Genomic DNA, 25,190 nt, shown 5'->3' on the forward strand with positions numbered 1-25,190 from the left:
TACTGATGTGGGCACGGGAGCTGTGGTGCTCAGTCCATGGGTACTGATATGGGCACAGGGTGCTGTGGTGCTCTGTGGGCCTCCCCAACTTTGCGTTTTACTTTGGCAAGCCTGCCATGCCAAGACTGAATTCCCTCCTCTCCCTAAGCAGGATATTTCTACGTTGTACTCTGCTCCCAGAGTTGTTGAAAGGGTGATTCATTCATCTGCTCGCCACCCTTTTCAATCCCAGGCATTGTGGCCTTGTTCCCCCAGCTCTTGTGAAGATGGTGTAGTAAATGAGTTGTTCTAATTAATGTTTTGAGTATGTTACTCAGCTGCTTTTTTTTTTAAGATTTATTTATTATTATTGGAAGGCCAGATATACAGAGAGAAGGAGAAACAAAATTTTTGATCCTAATTTGCTCTCCAAGTGGCCACAACATCTAAAGCTAAGCCAGAAGCCTAGAGCTTCTTCCGGGTCTCCCACACAGGTGCAGGGTCCCAAGGCTTTGGGCCATCCTCGACTGCTTTCCCAGGCCATAAGCAGGGAGCTGAAAGGGAAGTATAGCAGGCGGGATATGAACCAGCAGCCATAGGGGATCCCGGTGTGTTCAAGTTGAGAACTTTAATCACTAGTCTGTTGCGCCTGATCCATCAACTGCTATCTTCACTGTTTCACTTTTGATGTTTTACTTTTGAAATATCCAAATGTTTCATTGTTGTTCTTTGCAGAGCAGTATCAGAAATTAGGTCATTTTCTATGTGGAATTTCCATGATCAATATAGATTCTTCATAACATTTTGAAAAGTTGGCTAGACAGAATGAAGGTACAGTGTAAGAGATTTGAGGGGCTGGTGCTGTGTCGCAATGGGTAAGCTGCACCCCATGTGGGTGTTCAAGTGCCAACTAGTCCACTTGTGATCCAGCTCCCTGCTAATACACCCAGGAGAGCAGCGGAAGATGGCCCAGGTTCCTGCGTCCCAGCTCAGCCCAGGTGCTTGTGGTCATCCAGGGAGTGAAGCAGTGAGTGGAATACCTTTGCGTTTCCTTCTCTCTGAAACCCTGCCATTCAAATAACATAATCCATCTCTTTTAAAAAATTATTTTGAACACTACAATTCTTAATTCCTGGCTTCAGCTGCTCTATATTGCCTTTTAATCAAATTACCTTGTACAGAATTCCCTGTAACCTTACCGTCTTTGAAGGGGAAATAGAGCAAACAGCAATTGTGTGTTTTGCATGGAGATTACATTACGTACACATTTTGAAAGGGAAATTGTCTTTGTGCTTTTCTGTCTGCGTTTTGTTTCACCGGATAGCGGTTTGGGATCTACACTAACTCATCAGTAGTTACAGCCTAGATTTACCTGTCAGTGGTAACACATGTTTGCTGGTCTCAGCCTGGGGCCTCGGAACGCAGCGATGCTTACTAGCTTGTAGGGGGATGGAACACGAACCTGAACTTGTCAGAGTAGCACCTGGCGTCAGCTGACAGCCACTCAGAGTGGCCTCAATCACAACCATAGAAAAGCAAAGGCCAGGTTTTTCACTGGCGGTTGAATAGAACACGCTAATCCAGGAAGTTTGGGAGTGTTTTAATAAGGCCAACTGTTTGCATTGAAGTGAGAAGAGCAGTTCCGGGATTGACCACGCAGAGGAGATGGAGCTCCTGTTGGAGAACTACTACCGCTTGGCTGAGGACCTCTCCAACGCGGCTCGGGAGCTCAGGGCACTGATCGATGACTCGCAGAGCATCATCTTCATCAACTTGGACAGGTGTGGAAACAGTTCATAGGTGCTGTCTTTGTAACGCAATTAAAGGACTTGTTTTGTGGCAAATTGGATAAAACCACCACCTGTGATACTGAGTATCCCATGTGGGTATTGGTTCATGTCCTGGCTGCTCACTTCTGATCCAGCTCCCTGCTGATGACCTGGAAAAAGCAGTGGACAATGGCCATATTATTTGAGCGCTTGCAAGTCATGTGGGAGACCCAGGTGAAGCTCCTGGTTCCAGCTTCAGCCTGAATCGGCCCTGGCCATTGCAGTGGAGGGAGAGGGGGAAAGTGAACCAGTGGATAGGAAAACTCTAACTCTGACCTTTTTTTTTTTTTTTTTTTTTTTTTAAAGATTTACTTATTTTCATTGGAAAGGCAGACTTACAGAGAGAAGTAGACAGAAATATCTTCCATCCATTAGTTCACTCCCCTTATAGGTAGTTGCAGTGGTGAGTGCTGAGCTGATCCAAAGCTGGGAGCCAGGAGCCTCTTTCAAAGTCTCCCACATGAGTTCAGGGTCCCAGGGAGCTGAGCCATCCTCCTCTGCTTTCCCAGGCACAAGCAGGGAGTTGGGTGGGAAGTGGAGCAGCTGGGACACAAGCCAGCATCCATGTGGAATGTCAGCACTTGGAGGATTCGGCAGTTGAGCCATTGTGTCAGCCCCTGACTTGCAAATCTTTTAAAAAATTATTCTAAGTAAAGTTTGCAAAGAAGTAACATTTGGAAGGAATTGTACCAGCAGCATCTGTAACTACTGTAAAGAAATTTTTTTTCAAAGGTGTAGATTTAGCCCATGTGGTTTTTATTTAGTGATTCTGCTCTACGTAGTGGCCCTTCTCACCTGAGAATTCTCTTTCCCAGCCACCGTAATGTGATGATGAGGTTGAACCTGCAGCTGACCATGGGAACCTTCTCTCTCTCTCTCTTTGGACTCATGGGAGTTGCTTTTGGAATGAATTTGGAATCTTCCCTTGAAGAGGTAAGAAGATACCATTTCAGTAACTTAGGGATTCTTTTTTATTGTGTTGAAGGTCAGTTGTTAATATTTCAAGACTAACCTGTGAAATACATATTGTGTGACAGGACAGTATTGTCAGTCTCTACTATAACATGTGTATGTCTGTGCCAGTCTGCTTGATGTCTTACTTGCAATGAATGGCCCACAGGGTAAGTTTAATAACCCAGTGTTAAACTCTGAGGCAGTGTCCATGAAGAGTGCTTATGTTTTAACTATTTTTTTAAAATTAATTAATTGGTTTTATTTATTTCAGTGACAGGGAGAGAGAGGGGACATGTCACATCCACTAGGTCACATACCCAGCATATCCACAGTAAGGCAAAGCTGGGCTCAAGGCATGAGCTCAATGGCAAGGCGCCAGCTGCCCCCATTGTATACATTAGCCACAGGCTGGACTCGAGCTGAGCCGCAACTCTAAGCACTTGGATGCAGGATGCAAGTGTATCAAGTCACTTATCTTTTAAAATATATTTTTATTTATTTCAAAGGCAGAACCAGATGGAGAGACTGAGATCTTGCATCTGCTGGTTCACGCCCCAGATGGCTGCAAGGGCCTGGGTTGAGCCAGAAGGAAGCCAGAAGGAGCCAGGAGCTTCCTCTGGGTCTCCCCATAGGTACAGGGACCCAGGCACTTGTGCCATCTTGCGTTGCTTTACCAGGCCACCAAAAGGTAGCTGGATCGGAACTGGAGTAGCTGGGACCTGAACCAGTGCCCACATGGATGCCAGTGTCACAGGACAGCAGCTTTTCCCACAACACTAGCCCCACCAGGCTGCACCTCAATCACTATGTGGAATATCCACTCCGATTTTTTAATTGCCGCAGTGTGCACACTTTATTTAGCTCAGTCATCATAACTGTAAAAGTAAACATTCATCCATAATTTATAGATAGAAAAATGTGAGGCTCAGAAAATGTAGCAAACTTGTTTAGTGTGAAGCTAGAAAATAAGAGTTAGGATTTGAACCAGGACTTCCCTTGCGGGTTGGCTCACCGCATTCCACACAGATCTCCCTTATACCTGAGCGCTTCCCAGCTGTGACTCTGAATGTGCATTTAGCCCACTGGGGTGCGGAGTGTAGGGTTCCAGTCATCTCACAGGCCAGTTCTCTGTTGCCCCCAGGCTGATAATTCCCTCAAGGTGCAGAGCCTCCTGAGTCGGAGGGCTTGCCCTGTCCCTGCTGCATCTCCCGTGTGCAGCTCCTCCAGCGTTCCTTTCCACACTGGCTGCTTCCACCTTTCCGCCCTCAGGTTGTCTTTTTATTTTAAACCTGGGTAGTACCATCTGTCTCAGCCATTGGCTTTATGTGCCCTTTCACTGGCTGTTACCCCAAGCCCCACGGTTGTATATGCCTCAGATAAGAAAGCAGTGGCCCCAGGAGGGCAGGGTGTGCCCAGACCTCTGCTCCCAGAAGCCCACGGGATTTGGGGCTTGGTTGGCCTCTGATGTGGCTTGCTTCTGAATTGCAGCACGTTTTTGGCATTCCCTGACTTTGGTTCTCTGTGAATCCAGTCTATAGTGATTAACACTTAACAGGCACAGATTACTGTGAAACAGAAGAACCTGGGGCCTTCAGCCAATTAGAAATGTATTCTAACACCAGCTACCTCTTAATCACACCTTCTGACTCCCCATGTGCAACATGTAACCATGTTAATTTTGAAGAATTTCCATCGGTGAGAACTGGTCAGTTATATAACAGGTATCATGGGGGCAAGTGAGTTCCCAAGCCCTGGAGGTAACCAAACCACCTGGATAACCAGCTGCTGCCCTCGCTGTGCAAGATGAATTTAAGATTTGTGATTCTTTCTGTTAAAGCATATTTACTGTATGTCTGAATACTTTCTAGATTCATGTCCTTAATGTCTTTTTACCACCATCCATGGATATAAACTTCTATATCATTTCCATTGATTGTTTAAACCATTCTCAGGTGTTCAATGCCCCAGGCACTGAAACCTAGTTTGGGAACTATACTGAGCAGAAAAGTATGTGAAAACATTAAAAAGAGTATGCCCTTCTCACAGCATGCTTCCTGCTGATGTATTCTGGTTCTTTCCTTAGCCTAAGTTTTTAACAGAAAAAGGGGCTGCACAGTACCAGATAAACTGCTTGTAAACTCAGGGGCAGGAATAGTACGGGGAATTTTCCCCAGCACCTAGCAGTTGGTGACTGGCGTGAACTGTTTTCTCCTAGGACCATAGAGTGTTCTGGCTGGTTACTGGAATCATGTTTATGGGAAGCGGCCTCATCTGGAGACGTTTGCTCTCCTTCCTCGGACGACAGCTGGAAGCTCCCCTGCCTCCTGTGGTATGAAGGGTGTGGCCCACAGGAGTGTTGCAGAAGTCTGACGCTCTGGCTCCGGTCTCACAGGCTTTGCGACCCTGTGCAAATTTCTTGACAAGATGTGGGAGGTTTAGGAATTTGGGCAATACTCACTTCATAGCATTGCGTTATGTGAAATAACTAATGTGTGAGGCACGCTGTAAGCATAGTGCCTAGCACAGTACAGATACTTTAAAACGTTCATGGCTATAATTTTTAAAATGCATATGCTTTTCATAATTGGATTTTTTCCTGAACCATGTGAAGCATGTTTACGTTAATGTGTGGTATAGAACACTGTGGCAGGCTATTAGATGTTATTTCTTAGGCAAAACCTTTGTTGCAACCAAGATGAAATGTTTCTTTGTACTTGAAGTTGACACTACCATGATAAAAAAAACTTTCAGGCACAAATCTGAGTTGCTTCCCTGCTTCATTTAGATGGCCTCTTTACCCAAGAAGACCCCTCAGGCCGACAGGAGGATAGAAGTGCGAAGCAGCCCACGGCCAGATGGACTTACAGCAAACCGGAGCCTCCTCCCAAACCGCTAGGAACAGCCCTGTGGATCCTGAAGACCTTCCATGGCAGTCACAGAGCTTCCCAGACTGCTAGTTCATGGATTCAGACACTTGGAGATTATTAATCGTGCGTATTTATATCTAATGATGAAGGCAGTAAAATGGTCAACAACTGATGGCTGCTTTACTCGGAATTCTGAAAATGCAAAGTGCTTGCCATGTGAAAAGGCAAACTTGTTATTGCAGACGTGGAACGACTAATACGAGGATAGACTTAGAGATTTTACTTGATATATGCACATCAGGAAAAGTATGGTTTCTTGTGTAACAAGATCAGAGGCCATAGTTCTTGGTCAGGAAATCACAAGAATGTGATTCCATGCACGAACCCTCAGGTGACAAACACTAGCACGCTCCATGTTGTACTTGGGAAGGCTGTGCTTAAGAGTCAGTCCCAGACACAGCCTTATCCTGTTTGCCTCCTCTGACATCTACGTGTAATGAATCCCAACCAATCAGATCTCACTCCACCCCCTTCTGCTGCGTTTAGAACCTTTGGAAGTAAAGTGAAAAGGAGACATTTTGGTTCTGTGCTTTGCCTTTTCCTTTCTTGGTGGCCGGGCATACAAGTCCAGCAAGTCTCTAAAGCTCAGAAACAGGCCTGCTAACATGAGAGAGCACAGAATTATTTTTATAGCCAGAAGTTGTATTTAAAAGATGAGCTTAAAGTCTAACAGCTGCTACCTTTATCATCTTACCTAAGTGTGCTGGATAGTAAGTACAATAGGGAGTGAAATGTGCCTGCAAAGGTGACCAAACAACTTTTAAGCTATATTGCTAATAACAAATAGACCTCCTGTGCTGTTGTGAATGAGTTTAGGGCCCAAAACTAATGGGGCCTTTGGTATTTGGAACAAAAACATTACTCCAGCGGATGCGAAGGAAAAAGAACGAAGTTAGAGGATTCTTCCCCACTCCCACGTGAGCTAGAAGGCACCTTTCGAAGGAAGCTAGAGACTGCTCCTCCCGGCCTCAGTGGCCCAGTCTGCAGCTTGTGGCATATTTGTTGGAAGCAAACCACTATGTTGTTCTTGCAACCCCAGAGGGCAAAATTTGACCAAGATCCAGCACAAACTAGCATGTGGATCACTTGTTAACAGTTTCCACATATGCAAAACAACAAGAGCTATGTCCCGTTAGTACAAAGGCAAACAGTGTACCTACCTCATAGTCCTATGAAGGAGAGCTCCTGGTGGCTTACCATTCTTGGTTTGGTCTCAATATCGGCTAGCTGGTGACTGCTGGATGATATTTACAGGAGTTCTTACAAATGACAGTGCTCCAAAACAGAGTTCATTGGTTAACTGCTTGAAAGGGCAGTAAAATATAAGCAGTGAGCTGTGTGTACTAGCAACCGGACATACATGCAGGTGTGAGAACCCCCGTGACAAGATGGTGATGTCTCTGGGAGGACTTGAAGAGTGAGGATGTTTGCTTTGGTCTTGGACATAAACTGTGATAGATACCACTTTGATACCAGAAAGCTATTTTGGTAAGTTATTCCAAGAGCTTTATTTTTGAAATTGTGTTAATATAGTCACATACTGAATATTGCCTTTATTTTAGTAATGCCCATGGTTTAATGGATGGTGCAAGAGACAGGAACTTCAGATCAATTCAGTCTCATCCTGTTACGCAAAAGCAATGGAAATAAATGCAAATATGTAGATGTCTTCTAGTAGTTTGAAATAAAGACATTTGAGTTAAAGCTCTTGTATAAGTTAATGAGAAACTAAAACCCCACAGATAATTCTAATAGGTTGAAATGCCAGTGCTTGGTACCTGAAACCAGACTGCTGTTCCGCCACAGGGAGCCAGAGGTGATTCCTGGCATGCACCTGTCTGCCGCTCCCCATCTGTACCCACCTGGTCGCACATCTTGGCAGCCACTGGAGCTTTTCCTTGGTGTCTAGTTTAACTTTCCATCCCTGCCCTGGATTCCACCTGTCTCTTCCCCCAGCCTCTGCCTCCAGAGAAATCGAGGAGGACCTCCGTTTTTTCCTGCTTTTAATATCATTCCACCACTGGATCCTCACACTATAAACTAGCACTTGCAGACAGGCAGTAAAGCCTTCCCATGTTTTGTGACCGTGAGCCTCATGGTCCATTCTGTTCCCTCCAGTCTGGCAGCCTGCAGGACAGGCAGAGTCGGTCCATCCCCACATCCTGGAAAATAGCCCGAGAAAAGTGAAGCTAGGCTCTGCTTCCCCATTCTCACTCTGCCAACTTGGACCAACTTACAGTGACCAAGTGCACGAGGCCCCTTGTGAGCTGGTGGGGAGTCATGAGGCTCACTGCTGACTGCAGTAGCTGTCCTACGGAGGCACTGGAAGGCAAGGGAAGGTGATCAGGTTTCATTTGTGTATTTTTCCTTCACTATTTATAATGCGGAAAGTGGACTCTCATTGCACAAGGATGAGATCTCAGCAGTACAGGTTGAAGTGACCTTAACCACCACCTTCCCTTGTGTGTGTTGTCATTGTTCTAAAGCCCAAGCTTTACATTACACCTTGATTATAATGGGCCACTGATTTTTACAAAGGATTTAGGAGGCAGCACATACAGAGGTTTCTCTAAAGAGCCAGAGAGGCCTTTGCACCATCAGAAGGGACATGGACTAAGCACAGTGGGCTGGAAAAGAGCAGGAAGGAAGACAAGGTATATTTCACATGCTCCTGGTGCCATCATACAGTTACAGCCCCATAGTGTCCAGGTGCTGGTGTGTGTCCACTCCCAGGAGCTGCCACCTCTTCGAACAGTCTACCATAGCTCCACTGGATGCCACACTGTCCACCACAACTCCCACCATGGAGATGCCTCACGGGGTGGAGATCACAAGCTGGGCATGGGCAGAAACGGTGCAAAGTCTTCAGTCTGGGCCCAAGTTGTAGACATGAAGTGCTCCAGACAGCCGGGCTCCCAAAGAACTCCTGCCAGCAGCAATGACAACTTGATTCTGTAAGGGATACAGCAGAGTAATTACGTTTCATTCTTAAGCCCCCTTATGGCCTCCTGTGGTCCAGGTGTTGTGCAGTGCTCTGGAAAGAGGGGAGACGCTGGCCAGATCCCATGAACTTACAGGCCTCTTTCCCTTTGTTCAACACCATGACTACAGACATTTGCACCCATTCTTCCCACTGCACGTGAAGAATGAAAATACACCAACTCCTGCCTATTCTGGAACCCCAATCACGGTGCAGCACAGGGAACCCATCTGGATGTAATGGACTTCCCCAGGGGCTACCTTTCAATGCAGGAATCACTTTTCAGAATTGCCGTCTAAACCTGCTATAGTTTTTGAACATCCTCAGTGGGGGCAAAAATCTTCATACAGCATGATGGGATTTGGTATTTGGAAGCTGCCAAAGTTATTCTGAATAGAGACTGGGAAGTGTTTGGGGAAGAACAAGCTGTGATTTTTTTTTTTTTAATCTGCACTTAGAATCCAGGAATAAGACCAGTAACAGCAGACATTTACCAAGTGTTCCTCATGTGTTACATTCTCTGCTTCATCTTTTAATACCTCGGGGTTGTAAGTGAAAAACTTGACTGTCAGAAAAATGGACTACTCACTTCTCCCTCTTCCACTAGTTATGAATCACTGAATGTGTCTGCACTTGACTGTGAAGTTCCTGGTCTGACCATCCTAATTCCTGAAGCCAGATAGCAATCTGGTCATCTCCCAGGCACTCCTCCAGTCCACAAGCATTCCCTGGCAGTTGCAACTTGACTGCCTTTCAGTCTTAACGCCCGTTTCATTTCCTCATCAGCACATAGGCACCAAGGGCTGGGACCATGTCTCATGCCTGCCTCCCTTTAATAGACACCAGGGCCCACTGAAGGTTTGTGTTGCTAGCACTGTTTAACATAGAATTTTGAAGACTGCTTTTCCATTCTGATGTCAGCAGGGTTCTCAGTAAGAGACCACTCTGATCCTATTCACATCATCAGTGTCCATATTTTAAACATAACACATCTCAGTGCCCCCATTCTCCCATTTGTTCTAAGAAGAAAGCTTCAGTACTGGCCCAAGTGAGCCATAATTCTCAATGGTGGACAGAAAGACATCCATTATAAAAGTCTGAATACACATAAAATATTCTTAATTCTTTTGACAATCCTCCCATAAGCTTAACAATTCATCTTTTTTTCCCCCCAGATAGTTAACACTGAACTCGCAGCCTATGCAGAAGGGCCAGTTTAAACAGTTGTCAACTACAGGGCAGTGTCACAACACTTAAAGAAAGGATCCCAGGTCCACAGCACTGAAACACCTGCAAAGTCTCCCCTGATCCTTCATCCCATAGGTAATGCCTACTGTTCACATAATCCTTAGCATTTAGCCCTACACTGATTTGTACTTACTTGACTCCCCATGTATTCCTTTACATCTTGCAATGTACACCCTTGAACCTAGCAACCCTACATCTAAGAATCTCGTCCATAGGGGGTACTTGCGGGCCTATGTAAGGACAGCAGGTACATGAATGCTCCCTGCAATATAGTAAGAAGATTGAAAACAACCTAGAAGAATGTGAACTAAAAAACTTTTACATCCATACAGTAAAATCCTATGCAGCTGTTAGCCTGTCCTCTGCGAAGAGACAAAGTACTTAAAAACTTAACAGTGACTGGGACCATGTGTGTCTCTAGGATCATAAAGTGAAAATCGAGAGGAAATCACCACAGCAAAGCAGTGGCAACACCTATCCTACCGGGCAAGGACTGGCAGACGTTCCCTGGGAGGCCACAAGTGCCACGCGTTCCATACAACACCAGCCTTGGCAGTAGCCACAGGTCCCACACAGGTAGCCTTGTGCAAGTAAAACCATGCGTACGTACCAACATCTAAATTTCACCTAAATGTTATAAGATGCTATTTTTTTTCCAGCTATTTAAATATATAAGGACAAAAACAGGCAAACACCAGACAACTGAAATCTCTGCTGGAGAACAAATGCAAAATAAGGAAGTGCTCACCTTTGCGTGGGATCGCACGGTGACCAGGGAGCTCCCGAACCTGGAACTTGCCTGTAAAACACGCTCCTCTGTTACAGTGTCATGGCACGACCTTAAGCACTCAGGATCAGTTTAAGGGGAAGGGCATTTTTAATGACATTTCAGTCCTTTTAGGAGATACTTACTTCAGGAGAAATCAATACATATTGGGCCTAAAAGAAAAAAACAAATGGGACAAAGAAGAGACAGTGTTAACTGCTGTTTAGGGAGGATTCAGCCAGGTTCAATTACACTGTTACACCCAGACATTTCCTCTTGATTAGCCACACAGATGGGCTAGCCCCTAGATACTCTACACACAGGAATATAGCTAAGAAGAAGTAGCTGTTATGATAAAAAAAAATCACATATAAAACATCTTCACAATAGTGAAAATTGGAAGTGGCTTGAGTCCCTTAAATACCAGTTAGATCAACTATAGATTAAATACTATAGTATTTGAATAGCAGATAACAGAAAATGTTTGCTATATATCATGTTAAAAAAAAGCTATAAAATTGTGCACAGAGGCATGCAAACAAGATGTTAATAAAAGCACGTAGTGCAATAGTCCAAAAAGTTAGATATTTGTACAAATCCTTGTTCTACCATTTCCTAACCCTGTGCCCTTCCTCCGCAATCTCCAGTATCTGAATGTAACACACACTTGTCAGAATGGTCTAACGTATGGACAGTGGGATGCATAATTAGCAGCAGCTGAATCAGACAACACACTAAACGGACACTCTGAAGGTTCGTAGGCATTAGCTCCGCAGTTTAAAATTCTCAAGTGATTTTTAAATTTCACTTAGTATTTCCCAAAATTTGAACAACTTTCATCACTTTTGTGATTTTTCGAAGATCTACAAAATAGGGACCACATATTTTAGGTACAAGAAAATAACCCAAGTATCCCTGTGAAAAATAAGGGCAATCAACATGGAAACAAAGAGGGGGCAGTTCAGTGGCCATGGCCTGTTTTTATTATGTGGCTGTCTAGCCAAGCAGTGACTGGTGCTAACCAGGGGCCAAAGTGACACCCAGCCCAGCTGGACTTCAGTTCCAGGGCCAAACACCACCACCACAGGCAGCTTAGCCCCACAAAATGTAGGCAAATGACTGTCCTGGCCTCCAATTCTCAATTTCGAGTCAATATAGCAAACAGCCATCCTGTCCCAGTGTGATGCAGAAGGCTCAGGGGGTACGGCACCTTCTCTTCTGGACACGGTGAGAGCCACGAGCTGCATTTGCCCGTCATGTCTCCAACAGTGATCCGTTTCCCATTGTATATGTACACGCGGCCATCCTCCCCGCCGAGCAGTCCTGAGGTCATGTCTGTTATCCTCAGTGGGGCTGTCACAATGACTTCATCTGCAAACAGGAAAAATTGGGAGAAGGAAGTGCCTTGACTTCCCAGACACCCTTGTCCTTGTTCCTGCTTCATTCTAATCCGACTCTGCAAACAGCTTCAACATCATCCCGACCAACCCAAAAGCTTTCATTTCCTCACTCACTGCTCCCCATAGCAATCAACATAACAACTCAAGAAGTACAACTCACTCTTGTGCATCCTGTTCTGGGCTTATCAGACTCAAGATCGGGCCCTTGGGACACTCACTGTCAATTAAGAGGGTAGGACCTAGTTTGTCCAATGAGCCTTTCTTACCTAAACCATCATTATCCAGGTCAGTCAAGTGCAGAACTCCACCAAACCGAGAGAAGCGCCGATCCCCACTGAAGGAACTGAGCAGAGATGGCTCTGCGTTGGGCACCAGCTTATACATCCGGGTGCTCCCGCCTTGGTGCAAGGTCATGGTCAGGAATGCCATCCTAGACACATCATCTGAAACGAACCACAGTCCCTGCTGGCATCACAAGAATGATGATGAAATGCCAAACACAGAGTCCCACCCTTGGCTTGGTTTGTGTAGTGATGAGGCTCTGCAGTCCCACCCAGAACTGCTGCTGGTCAACTGTGGCTCTTCCGGAAGGCATGGGTGCTTCAGACACAGACATGCCAACACCAGCATCACCATGACTTCCCTGCAAACAGGCGTTCCTTCCTCCCCCTCTCAACCTCTACACACCCACTTCAGTTTTTGGAACCATCACAAATGGCCTTTGTCAGTCTCTTGACTAGTCCAGGTATCAGTGGAATTTGGAAGAGGCCTTATGGGATCAGGCTCCTGCTTCAGGGCACTGCCCCCTTGTCACCCATGCTTCACCGTGAGCAACTGAAGCCACGCCCATCCTGTGTCCTAAATCGGGGCCTTGGGACACAGTGTGCTCTCCGCCCGGAATGACAATACCCGTCCACACCCTTGGCCTGCTCACACCCTCTGCAGGTGGCTCCTGCTCAGCTCTCACAATTGGCTCACAGTGTCTCCTTTGGGAGCCTGCCCAGCTCCTGTATACACCCAGCACCTTCCTGGTGCCTACCACAAGGCGGCACTGTTTCCTGGCCACTGCGTCTAGCATCAAGCTCTTAGTTCCATAAGCCATGTCTTCATTTTCTTACCTAGCCTGTGCTTAGTTCTACACACATAACTCAGACATCTTCTGAACTTCGGGTAAATTCTAAAACTGACAATGAGGTTTCTGCTTGTTCATTTAATTATAACGCAGCTTTGATTTCAGACCTGGGTTCCTCCTGGAACAGAATGGCACCTGGCTGGGGTAGCAAGAGGAGGGTCCTCTAAAAAGCTTCCTGTGAACTGCAGTGTGTTAGCTGGCATCTACTTAGTACCAATGGCAGCTATTTTTCTTGTTCCCTGGGATGCCTGGCCCAGACCTGGCTGTTGTGGTTATTTAAGTATTGAACAGTGGATAGAAGATGGTATATGTGACTCTGTCTTTAAAATGCTTTTAGAAGAGAAAGTAAAAACACGACTTTGCAAAGCTTAGCAATCCTGAGCTTTGTGTACACAATGAGCATGTGGAAGGATTTAACATAGCATGTATGTTAAGAAAGGACAGCAGTTGTGGTTCAGGAAGAAAATCCAAAGTATCCTAAAAGGTTGAAATGAGAAAATTATTGTTCCCCTCTTTCTATGCTTCCTGAAACAGACTAGCAGTCTCCCCCACAGGAACCAGGGACTACATAAACTGGGAGCTGTGTGTCTTAGGATGTGACTGGGCAAGCGTGCTGCTGCCCACAGAGTGCTCCTTGAGAAAACCCAAGAGTAAAGAATGAGAAGATGTGGCCCTGAGTCCCCATCGAGGCCATTTTCTAACCCAGCCCACTCAGCTCCTAAAATGCAACCTGCTTTGATGGGTACAGAGCTTAGATAAGGAAGAGGTGTGGGTGTTCTAATCGCACAGCAGGGTGACTACAGCCACCAACAATGTGCTGTTCTCCCACAGCAGCTAGAAGGGAGGTTTAGAATGCTCTGGCCACAGAGATGATCAACGCGCAAGGTGATGAGTATGCTAATGACATGGTGTACACGTGTACGTCACCATGGCGTTCCTTGTGAATGTGTACAACTATGTCAGTAAGAAACCTCAAAAAGCACCTCTTGATGTTCATCCTAAATGACCGAGGACTCAGCTTCTCCAACATCTGGCTGCGACTCTCACCTCCATATCCTGGCTGCTCCTCACGTAGCCAGTAAGGGCGGGAAGGAGCTGAGAACACCTTCAGAACCTCTCAGCGTCTCAAACAGATTCACATTTCAGAATTTCAGCCACTCCAAACATCAGCCCTGATGAGGCCAACGAAGCAATCTTTGGATCCCCAGACATTTTAGACAGTTAAGAAAAAAACAAATCCAAGGCAGTGGCCTAGCTTTTCTTCATTTCAAAGTAGCTGAGCTGACCACTTGCTTTTGAAAGGGCTAGACCCTGAGTGAGGCGTTTATAAATTCCCATATCCTAGATTGCTGCTATGGCACAGAATCTCTTCTACACGGCCTGTGCTTTCCAGCTGAGACCCTGTTATCCATAGACCTCAACTGCTTCCTCTGCATTCTGCAGGAACGCTAACCGCTGCAGGTGGCTTCACAGTTGAGGGGGTGGGTATGTAAGCACACATGTGCAGGTGGTTTTCATGGTTTCTCAAGTGTGACTCAACTTGAGTGGCAGCAGAAAGCACACAGAAGTTGTAAAACCTAAGTGCACCTTGCTCCCTGTCAAGGTGCCTGGAACTCAGCAGACGAGCAGCCCTTTGCATCACCGGCCTTCCGCACCACAGATCAAAACAGTGAATACTAAAACTCCTGATTGTCTAGACCTTTCACACATGACCATCACAAGCAGTGTGGGAGATGCTTCCCTCTGGAGAGCGATATACGCTGAACAGAGATTTTTTCCAAATTATAAAATGTCCTTAACCTATGTAGGCCTTTTCTGATTTGCGCTATTATTCAAAATATCAGGTAGACAGACACGAATGGCTGGGGAGGGATCACAACACCCTCCTCCAGGGGTGGACCCTGCCGTCCCCACCAGCACCCACCTTAGACAGCCCACTTGGCGGTGTAACCCATGTTTACAATATGTGATGAAATGGAATACTGCTAAACCAGAAAACTAGCTTATAACACATACAGCACAAAACCCAGTTCTACACCACAGTGACCCTGCTTCATTATACAATCATGACAGTGTAATTAGTCTGGCAACACTGTTACCCCTGTCACAGCATGGGTGTTCCCGGTGCATGCTGGGAAGCCACATGCACAGAGAGTTCTAGGTGAGCAGATGTCAATCAAAAATGGCAATCATGAATTTCATGGCCATATCCCCAGTCAATGCCCCTCAAATTTCAGGGACCAAGCCTCAACCCAAAGGAAAGGAGCGCTCATTTTCTTTCAACCTGCACACACCTCGCTTGGAATGCACTTTAACAAACTTTGATTTACTACCCCTTTTTCCATCTCTGAACTGTAACTCATTACTCTATCAACAAAAAAGAATCCAGGCAAGCTGGCCACTGGTGGAGAAAAAAAATACTCTGTCAAATCCCCTTGCACACAGTTCCACGTGTTTTCTGACAATGTGACCCACACAGGACCCAAGGGAGTGAGGGTCTTCCAAGCTTGTCATTCTGCCAAACCTTGCTGGACTCCCAGTTGCTACTTCACTAGCCACCTGCCCACAATCTTGCCATTACTGAACATGGACATCTCAAAGTGGCTGCAGTACTCAGTACCTTAACATCCACATTCAACATTAAATTGTTGCACCCACTGGCCAGTGGAATCCAGTGTCCTGATGAGATAAAGCCAGAGACCAGAGTGACAAGGAAAAGTCTATCTCAGCTACTAGAAATCCTCATGGGGCCCGGCGTGGTGGCGCAAGTGGTTAAGGTCCTCGCCTTGCACGCCCGGGATCCCATATGGGCGCCAGTTCTAATCCCGGCAGCCCCGCTTCCCTTCCAGCTCCCTGCCTGTGGCCCGGGAAAGCAGTTGAGGACGGCCCACAGCTTTGGGACCCTGCACCCGCGTGGGAGACCCGGAAGAGGCTCCTGGCTTCGGATCGGCATAGTATCGGCCCGTTGTGCTCACTTGGGGAGTGAATCATTGGACGGAAGATCTTCCTCTCTGTCTCTCCTCTCTGTATATCCGCCTTTCCAATAAAAAAATAATAAAAATAAATCTTTAAAAAAAAAATCCTCACTAGTGCCTCCAATATCTTCTCATCTGGGACCCAGCATGAAGTGTTCCCATAGTTTCATGCCCCAGACCAGCACCCTGAGGAGTCACTCTGAAGTTAGGCAAAACTGTCATAAGCAGTACACTTCCACAGTGAGCCCCACACTGCACACCAAAGTGCCCTGTGTGCTCACAGGGATGCTCAAGATGTTATGAATTTGCTCAGATAACACAATGACTTCTTGGGGCATCACAAAGATTGCTAAGCCAAGGGAATCCACAGCTTCAACGTCACCACCCCACAGCGCTCTTAGCTGTGTCCAGTCTTGGCAACGGTGGGCGTTCAGGAACGTGATGCTAAAACGCAAGTGCTACTAGAAAGGTGGTGTGCATTCCTGCCAGAACAACAGGTGGACAAAGTCAACCTGGACCAGGGACTCACTGGTAGGCACAAGATCTGCCACTGGGAGACCAGATAGAGGAATTTGGTGAACCCCACATCAGCTTGCAGTCCCTGCAGATATATGCAAGAACTAAGACAAGGAGCAGCCCAACCCAGATCAGGTTACAGTACCCACCAGCATACACGTGGATCAGGTCAGGGGGTGGGCCGGGCCAGGTCATAACATCCACTTTTGGGCCCTGGCATGGTGGCCTAGCAGCTAAAGTCCTCGCCTTGCATGTGCTGGGATCCCATATGGGCGCCGGTTCTAATCCTGGCGGCTCCACTTCCCATCCAGCTCCCTACTTGTGGCCTGGGAGGGCAGTTGAGGACAGCCCAAAGCCTTGGGACCCTGCACCCACGTGGGAGACCTGGAGGAAGTTCCTGGCTCCTGGCTCTGGATCGGCACAGCACCGGCCGTTGCGCTCATTTGAGGAATGAACCATCAGATGGAAGATCTTCCTCTCTATCTCACCTCCTCTCTGACTTTGTAATAAAAATAAATACATCTTTCAAAAAAAAATCCACTTTCAGATCTAAGCACCAGGATGGGGTATGGCAGGGGATGAGTTGGGCCACATCATCAGCCAGTTCACACTCGAGCTCGGACTTGGGGCTGCCTGAAAAAGGCTCGGTTGCAGCACCAACCAGCACAAGCTGGAACTGGGGGCAGGTTGGAATGAACTAGGCTGTAGTATCAACTGGGGAATGCTGAAGATGAGCCATGTCACTTTGGAGGTAGTGGATACCAGGCCTGTGAGCCACGAGAGTGGCCTGGCCTTGGGTCTCCTGGTCCAGGTTTTAGGGCCCACCTTTGCTATGGGGGTCAGGTTCATGAGTCCCAGATCCAGAGGGACCTGGCTTTGCTGGTCCAGGTCCTTGGGCCTGCAAGGTGGGTGTGCTGAACCTGTGAGTCTCAGGGGTGGGGGGCACCCAGAGAGACCTGAGTCTTTTGACCCAGATCCTAGGGACCACCTATGTAGTGGGTGTCAGGTCTGTGAGTCCCAGGGTTGGGAGGTGCAGAGGGACCTGTGTCTTCTCACCCAGGTCCTTGGACCCACCTCTGTGGTGGGTACTGGATCCATGAGCCCCATAGGGTTTAGTCCTTGAGGTACCTGGGTCTCTACATCCAGGTCACCAAGCCCACCAATGTGGTGGGGACCCGGTCCGTGAGCCCCAGGGCTGCGGATTCCAACATGGCCCGTGTACCTGACTCAGGTCCATGAGCCCACCTGGGAAAACTGCTCTTGCACAATGTAGGAGTCAGTGCTGGACGGTAGACCATGGTGCACATGGAGGACATGGTAGCTCATTGGGGCCTGCAGAGGACATCTGGTACCATGGCAGAGAATGGAGACAGAACATATGGACAACTAGGTAATCCAAACAATGACAGCAAATATACGGGCACCTGGAGTCTAATGTTGATAATGAAAAACCAATGGACATTGGAAAGGATTCCTCATCCATAGATCAATGAGATAGACAGCATTTCAAACTGTCTCATCCACCTGGACAGAACCTGTGGGAACATGTACCATTGCAACCCTGGGTTGATATGGGGTGGTCTTTCCCCATTCCAAAGTACTGGGATGGAAGGTAGGGAGGCTAGGCATAGGTTCTCCCCTTATCTCTCCCCTCCCCCAGAAAGGGGAAGAAGAATTAGAAAGCTTGGAAACCATGATCACACCCACTTTTCCCTAAGTCTATATCCTTCTCATCCTGATCAACTATGTGAGCATCTTTAAAAAAGAAATGTGGTGTTAGGACACAAATATGAAGCGTGTGACCTTTCATGTCTGTTCAAGATTGCCCTGGGCTCAGTGTTACACTCTGTGTCAATTCACAGGTGCAAAATTCTTTACAATATTTAACAGGGAGCTCCGGGCCCCCAAATTATGTGGGTGATATTGAATTGAGGAGGGCAAGATCTGAGCAGAGCTGGTAATCACATTGAAATCCAGAACCTGCTGTGCCACGCCTATATTTTGCAAGGTATTATCCTGGAGGAAAACTAGATTGAGATGTACACAAAACTTATTTCTTTTAACTGAAATTTAAAATTATCTATGCACAAAGTATGTATAATATACACATATAAAAAGATTCCTTTTTTCATTGAATTCATTTTTTTTAATTGAATCCATGGTTTTTTAATTGAGTTTGTGGGTTTTTTAATTGAATTTGTGGTTTTTAATTAATTCATCTTTTAATTGAATTCATGGTTTTTAATTCACGGTTTTTAAATTGAATTCATGTTTTTTTAACTGAATTCACTTTTTCAATAAAATTCACTTTTTAGTTGAATTCATGGTTTTCTAGTTGAATTCACAGTTTTCTAATTGAATTCACAGTTTTCTAATTGAACTCATGGTTTTAACTGAATTCATTTTTTTAATTATGTTTTTAAATTCAGTTCATGTTTTTAATTGATTTCATGTTTTTTAGTTCTTTTTAATTCATGTTTTTTATTGAATTCATGTTTTTTAATTGAATCCATGCTTTTTAATTGAATTCATGTTTTTTAATTCACAGTTTTCTAACTGAATTCACGGTTTTCTTACCGAATTCACGGTATTCTAACTGAATTCATGGTTTTCTAACTGAATTCACAGTTTTAATTGAATTCACTTTTTAAATTGAATTCACTTTTTAAAATATACTGCATGTTTAATTGATTTCATGTTTTTAATTTATGTTTTTAAATTCATTTTTTTGCCTTTATTTACTTAACATTTTATTATTATTATCATTTTATGATATAGTTCCATAGGCTCCTGGCATTTCCCTTATCCCCTCCCCAATTCCCTCCCCCCACCTAGTTCCTCAATAACATTACTAAAACATAGCTCCTCATACACAGTCATATGTCCATCATTGCGGGCATGGACAATGGCAGAGAACCCAGCATCCCTTTGTCAAGATATAGCACACAGTTTCTTTGCAAGTCCATCTTTGTCTGGAAGTAAAAATGCATACTACATTGTATCCTCACATCTGGATGTTAGTCTCCATTTTACAGCTACTGTACATCCCCTTAAATGAAAACTCATAATACAAAATCAATAATAAGAAGAAAAATATAAATTTGTAATGCCATGAAATTAAATGACATGTTACTAGCTCTGACAGTCTCCATTACACAGCTACTATACATTCCCTTAAATGAAGAGCCACAAAACAAGATCAACATCAGGGAGACAAAAGAAATTAACAACACCATGAAGTTAAATAACATGCTATGAAATGACTAACGCGTAGCTGAAGAAATGAAAATCAAGAACCTTCTTGAAGAAAATGATGCCACTGTATGATCTACGAGTCATTGAATGATTGAATCAGGAGAAAGTGTTTTGAAGAAATGAAACTAACAGAAAACAACAAAATCCATGCAATATAGTTTCCCCTGATTTTTGTTGGTGAAGTGTGTCTCTCCTAGACAATAAATAGATGTTTTGTTTTTTTAAATCCAGTCTACTAACCTATGACGTTTGATTGAGCTTAAACCATTTACATTCAGAGTTTAACATGTATGGATGGTACTTTGGTCCTGTCATTTTAGGAATGGGTTGTTCATTGGTTTAGTCTTCTGTTGTCATTTGACTGGGATGTTCTTCCCATTTTCCTTTGTTTTCGTTGGGTGTTATTCCTCTTCTCTGTCAAGAGAACATCTTGAAGTATCATTTGTAGGGCAGGTTTGGAAGAGGCAAATTCTTTAATTCTTTTTTTTTTAACTTATGTTTTTTAATTGACTTCAAGGTTTTAATTGACTTCATGGTTTTAATTGACAGCATGGATTAAATTGACTTCATGGTTTTAATTGACTTCATGTTTAAATGAATTCATGTTATTTTAACTGACTTACTTTGTTTAAATTGAATTCATGGTTTTTTATTTGATTCTTTTTTTAAATTGAAGTCATGTTTTTTAGTAAAAGACGTCATGTTAAATTGAACTGAATTAAAAACCATGAATTAAAATCATGAATTGAATTAAAATCATGATTTCAATTATAATCATGATTTTAAAACCAAGAATTCAATTAAAAACATGATTTTAAAAACCATGTATTCAATTATAACCATGAATTCAATTAAAATCTTGAATTTTAAAACCATGAATTAGAACCATTAATTCAATTAAAATCATGAATTCAACTAAAACCATGAATTAAAGTGATGAATTCAATTAAACTCATTAATGCAATTCCATTAAATCAAGAATTCACTTAAAGACATGAAATAAAATCATGAATTCAATTAAAATGAATTCAATTAAAAACATGAATTAAAATCATGAAATAAAGTCATGAATTCAATTAAAACATGAATTAAAATTGTGAATTAAATTAAAACAAAGAATTCAATTAAAACCATGAATTAAAAAACCATGAATACACTTAAAGATATGAATTCACTTAACGACATGAATTCAATTAAAATCATGAATTCAATTAAAGATATGAATTCAATTAAAATCATGAATTCAATTAAAACATGAATTCAATTAAAACCATGAATTAAAAAACATGAATTCAATTAAAACCATGAATCAATTAAAACCAAGAATCAATTAAAACCATGAATCCATTAAAACCATGAATTCAATTAAAACCATGAATTCAATTAAAACCATGAATTCAATTAAAACCATGGATTCAATTGAAATAATGAATTTAAAAAACATGAATTCCATTAAAACCATGAATTTTAAAAGCATGATTTAAAAACCATCAGTTCAATTAAAAACATGAATTCAATTAAAAACATGAATTAAAATCATGAACTAAAGTCATGAATTCAATTTAACCGATGAATTCAAATAAAACCATGAATTCAATTAAAAACATGATTTTAAAAACCATGTATTCAATTTTAACCATGAATTCAATTAAAATCTTGAATTTTAATAGCATGAATTCAATTAAATAATGAAACTTAAAATCATGAATATAATTAAAAACATGAATTCAATTAAAATCATGAATTCAAATCACGATTTCAATTACAAGCATCAATTCAATTAAAACATGAATGAAAACAATGAATTCAATTAAAATTGTTAATTAAAATCATGAAGTAAAGTCATGAATTCAATTAAAATCATGAATGCAATTAAAACCAAGAATGCAATTAAAATCATGAATTCAATTAAAAACATTAATTCAATTAACAACATGAATTAAATGGTGAATTTAATTAAAACCATGAATTTAAAAAACATGAATTCATTAAAATCACGAATTCAACTAAAATCATGAATTAAAATCACGAATTCAATTAACACCATGAATTTTAAAATCACAAATTCAACTAAAATCATGAATTCAATTAAAATTATGAATTAAAATCATGAATTCCATTAAAACCATGAGTTCAATTAAAAACATGAATTCAATTAAAATCATAAATTTAAAAAACATGAATCCCATTAAAACCATGAATTTTAAAAGCATGAATTAAAAACATGAGCTCATTAAAACCATGAGTTCAATTAAAAGCATGAATTCAGTTAAAGGCATGAATTCAATTAAAACCATGAATTAAAATCATGAATTAAAGTCATGAATTCAATTTAAACGATGAATTTAATTAAAACCCTAAATTCAATTAAAACCATGAATTCAATTAAAAACATGATTTAAAAAACATGTATTCAATTATTAGCATGAATTCAATTAAAATCTTGAATTTTAAATGTCTGAATTAAATCATGAATTCAATTAAAATTATGAAACTTAAAATCATGAATATCATTAAAAACATGAATTCAATTAAAATCATGAATTCAACTAAAACCATGAATTAAAGTGATTAATTCAATTAAACTCATGAATTCAATTCCATTAAAATCATGAATTCAAATAAAACATGAATTAAAAAACCATGAACTGAATTAAAACATGAATTAAAATGGTGAATTCAATAAAATCGTGAATTCAATTAAAATCGTGAATTCAATAAAAATCATGAATTACAGTTATGCATTCAATTAAAATCACGAATTCAATTAAAATGATAAATTCAAATAAAAACATAAATTCAATTAAAACCTGAATGAAAATCGTGAATTCAATTAAAATCATGAATTTTAAAAACCTGAATTCCATTAAAACCATGAATTCAATTAAACCATTAATTCAATTAAAACCATGAATTCAATTAAAACCATGAATTCAATTAAAACCATGAATTCAATTAAAACCATGAATTAAAACCATGAATTAAAATTATGAATTAAAATCATGAATTCAATTAAAACCATGAATTCAATTAAAACCATGAATTCAATTAAAACCATGAATTCAATTAAAACCATGAATTAAAATCATGAATTAAAATCATGAATTAAAATCATGAATTAAAATCATGAATTAAAATCATGAATTCAATTAAAACCATGAATTCAATTAGACCATGAATTAAAATCATGAATTCAATTAAAATCATGAATTCAATTAAAAGCATGAATTCAATTAAAACCATGAATTCAATTAAAACATGAATTCAATTAAAACCATAAATTCAATTAAAAACATGAATTCAAAGCATGGATTCAATTAAAACCATGAATTCAATTAAAACCATGAATTCAATTAGACCATGAATTAAAATCATGAATTAGTCATGAATTCAATTAAAATCATGAATTCAATTAAAACCATGAATTCAATTAAGACAAAGAATTCAATTAAAATCATGAATAAAAACCATGAATTCAATTAAAACCATGAATTCAATTAAGACAAAGAATTCAATTAAAATCATGAATAAAAACCATGAATTCAATTAAAATCATGAATTCAATTAAACCCATGGATTCAATGGAAAATATGAATTAATATCATGAATTAAAGTCAAGAATTCAATCATAATCATGAGTGCAATAAAACCATGAATGCAATAAAACCATGAATTCAATTAAAACCATGAATTCAATTAGACTATGAATTAAAATCATGAAGTAGTCATGAATTCAATTAAAATCATGAATTCAATTAAAATCATGAATTCAATTAAAAACATGAATAAAAACCATGAATTCAATTAAAACCATAAATTCAATTAAAATCATGAAGTCAAGTCATGAATTCAATTTAAACCATGAATTCAATTAAAACAATGGATTCAATTAAAAACATGAATTAATATCATGAATTAAAGTCATGAAATCAATCAAAATCATGAATGCAATTAAAATCATGAATTCAATTAAAATCATGAAATCAATTAAAAACATGATTTAAATGGTGAATTTAAAACCATGAATTTTAAAAACATGAATTCATAAAATCACAAATTAAACCATGAATTTTACAATCACAAATCAATATCATGAATTCACTTAAAATCATGGAATAAAGTCATGAATTCAATTAAATCCATGAATTCAATTGAAACCTTGAATTCAATTGAAAACATGAATTAAAACCATGAATTAAAGTCATGAATTCAATTAAAACAAAGAATTCAATTAAAAACATGAATTCAATTAAAACCATGAATTCAATTAAAATCATGAATTAAAATCATGAATTCAATTAAAAACATGAATTAAAATCATGAAATAAAGTCATGAATTCAGTTTAAACCATGAAAGCCTTTAAAACTATGAATTCAATTGAAAATATGAATTAAAATCATGGATTCAATTAAAACCATGAATTCAATTAACTCAAGTTCCATTAAGTGAATTTATTAAAAAACCATGTATTCAATTTTAAAAAGATGAATTCAATTAAAAACATGAATTAAAGCCATGAATTGAATTAAAATGAATTAACATGAATTCAATTAAAATCATGAATTCAATTAAAACCATGAATTCAATTAAAATCATGAATTCAATTAAAATCATGAATTCAATTAAAATCATGAATTCAATTAAAATCATGAATTCAATTAGACCATGAATTAAAATCATGAATTAGTCATGAATTCAATTAAAATCATGAATTCAATTAAAAACATGAATAAAAACCATGAATTCAATTAACACCATGAATTCAATTAACACCATGAATTTAAACCATGAATTCAATTAACACCATGAATTCAATTAACACCATGAATTCAATTAACACCATCAAGTCAATTAAAACCATGAAGTCAATTAAAACCATGAATTAAAATCATGAATCCAATTAAAGCCATGAATTCAATTAAAACCATGAATTCAATTTAAACCATGAATTCAATTAAAATCATGAATTCAATTAAAAGCATGAATTAAAATCATGAATTCAATTAAAATCATGAATTAAAATCATGAATTAAAATCATGAATTAAAATCATGAATTAAAATCATGAATTAAAGAAATGAATTCAATTAAAACCATGAATTCAATTAAAACCATGAATTCAATTAAAACCATGAATTCAATTAAAACCATGAATTCAATTAAAACCATGAATTCAATTAACACCATGAATTCAATTAAAAGCATGAATTCAATGAAAATGAATTCCAT

General features: G+C 40.8%; 2 protein-coding genes across 3 annotated transcripts in view; one reads left to right on the forward strand and one right to left on the reverse strand.

The window, feature by feature from the left end:
- The window catches only part of MRS2 (magnesium transporter MRS2), a 30,224-nt gene extending 23,063 nt beyond the window's left edge, over window positions 1-7,161 (forward strand). Inside the window, exons 8-11 of one of the 2 annotated variants that reach the window (XM_040967556.1) lie at window positions 1,608-1,760; window positions 2,624-2,741; window positions 4,978-5,091; window positions 5,548-7,161. In XM_040967556.1, coding sequence (XP_040823490.1) covers window positions 1,608-1,760; window positions 2,624-2,741; window positions 4,978-5,091; window positions 5,548-5,658 — 496 coding nt within the window. In that variant the 3' untranslated portion in view covers window positions 5,659-7,161. The remainder of the gene's footprint in view (window positions 1-1,607; window positions 1,761-2,623; window positions 2,742-4,977; window positions 5,092-5,547) is intronic. The other variant, XM_040967557.1, reaches the window with a different exon arrangement.
- Window positions 7,162-7,178: 17 nt separating this feature from the next.
- Window positions 7,179-25,190, reverse strand: part of GPLD1 (glycosylphosphatidylinositol specific phospholipase D1) — a 62,533-nt gene continuing 44,521 nt past the window's right edge. Inside the window, exons 22-26 of the mRNA XM_040967555.1 lie at window positions 12,350-12,526; window positions 11,894-12,054; window positions 10,830-10,856; window positions 10,666-10,716; window positions 7,179-8,641 (exon numbers count right to left, since the gene is read on the reverse strand). Coding sequence (XP_040823489.1) covers window positions 8,555-8,641; window positions 10,666-10,716; window positions 10,830-10,856; window positions 11,894-12,054; window positions 12,350-12,526 — 503 coding nt within the window. The 3' untranslated portion in view covers window positions 7,179-8,554. The remainder of the gene's footprint in view (window positions 8,642-10,665; window positions 10,717-10,829; window positions 10,857-11,893; window positions 12,055-12,349; window positions 12,527-25,190) is intronic.

This window comes from Ochotona curzoniae, unplaced genomic scaffold (assembly GCF_017591425.1).
Source record: "Ochotona curzoniae isolate NIBS_2020 unplaced genomic scaffold, NIBS_Ocur_1.0 scaffold_461, whole genome shotgun sequence".
In the NCBI taxonomy this organism is placed as follows: Eukaryota; Metazoa; Chordata; class Mammalia; order Lagomorpha; family Ochotonidae; genus Ochotona; species Ochotona curzoniae.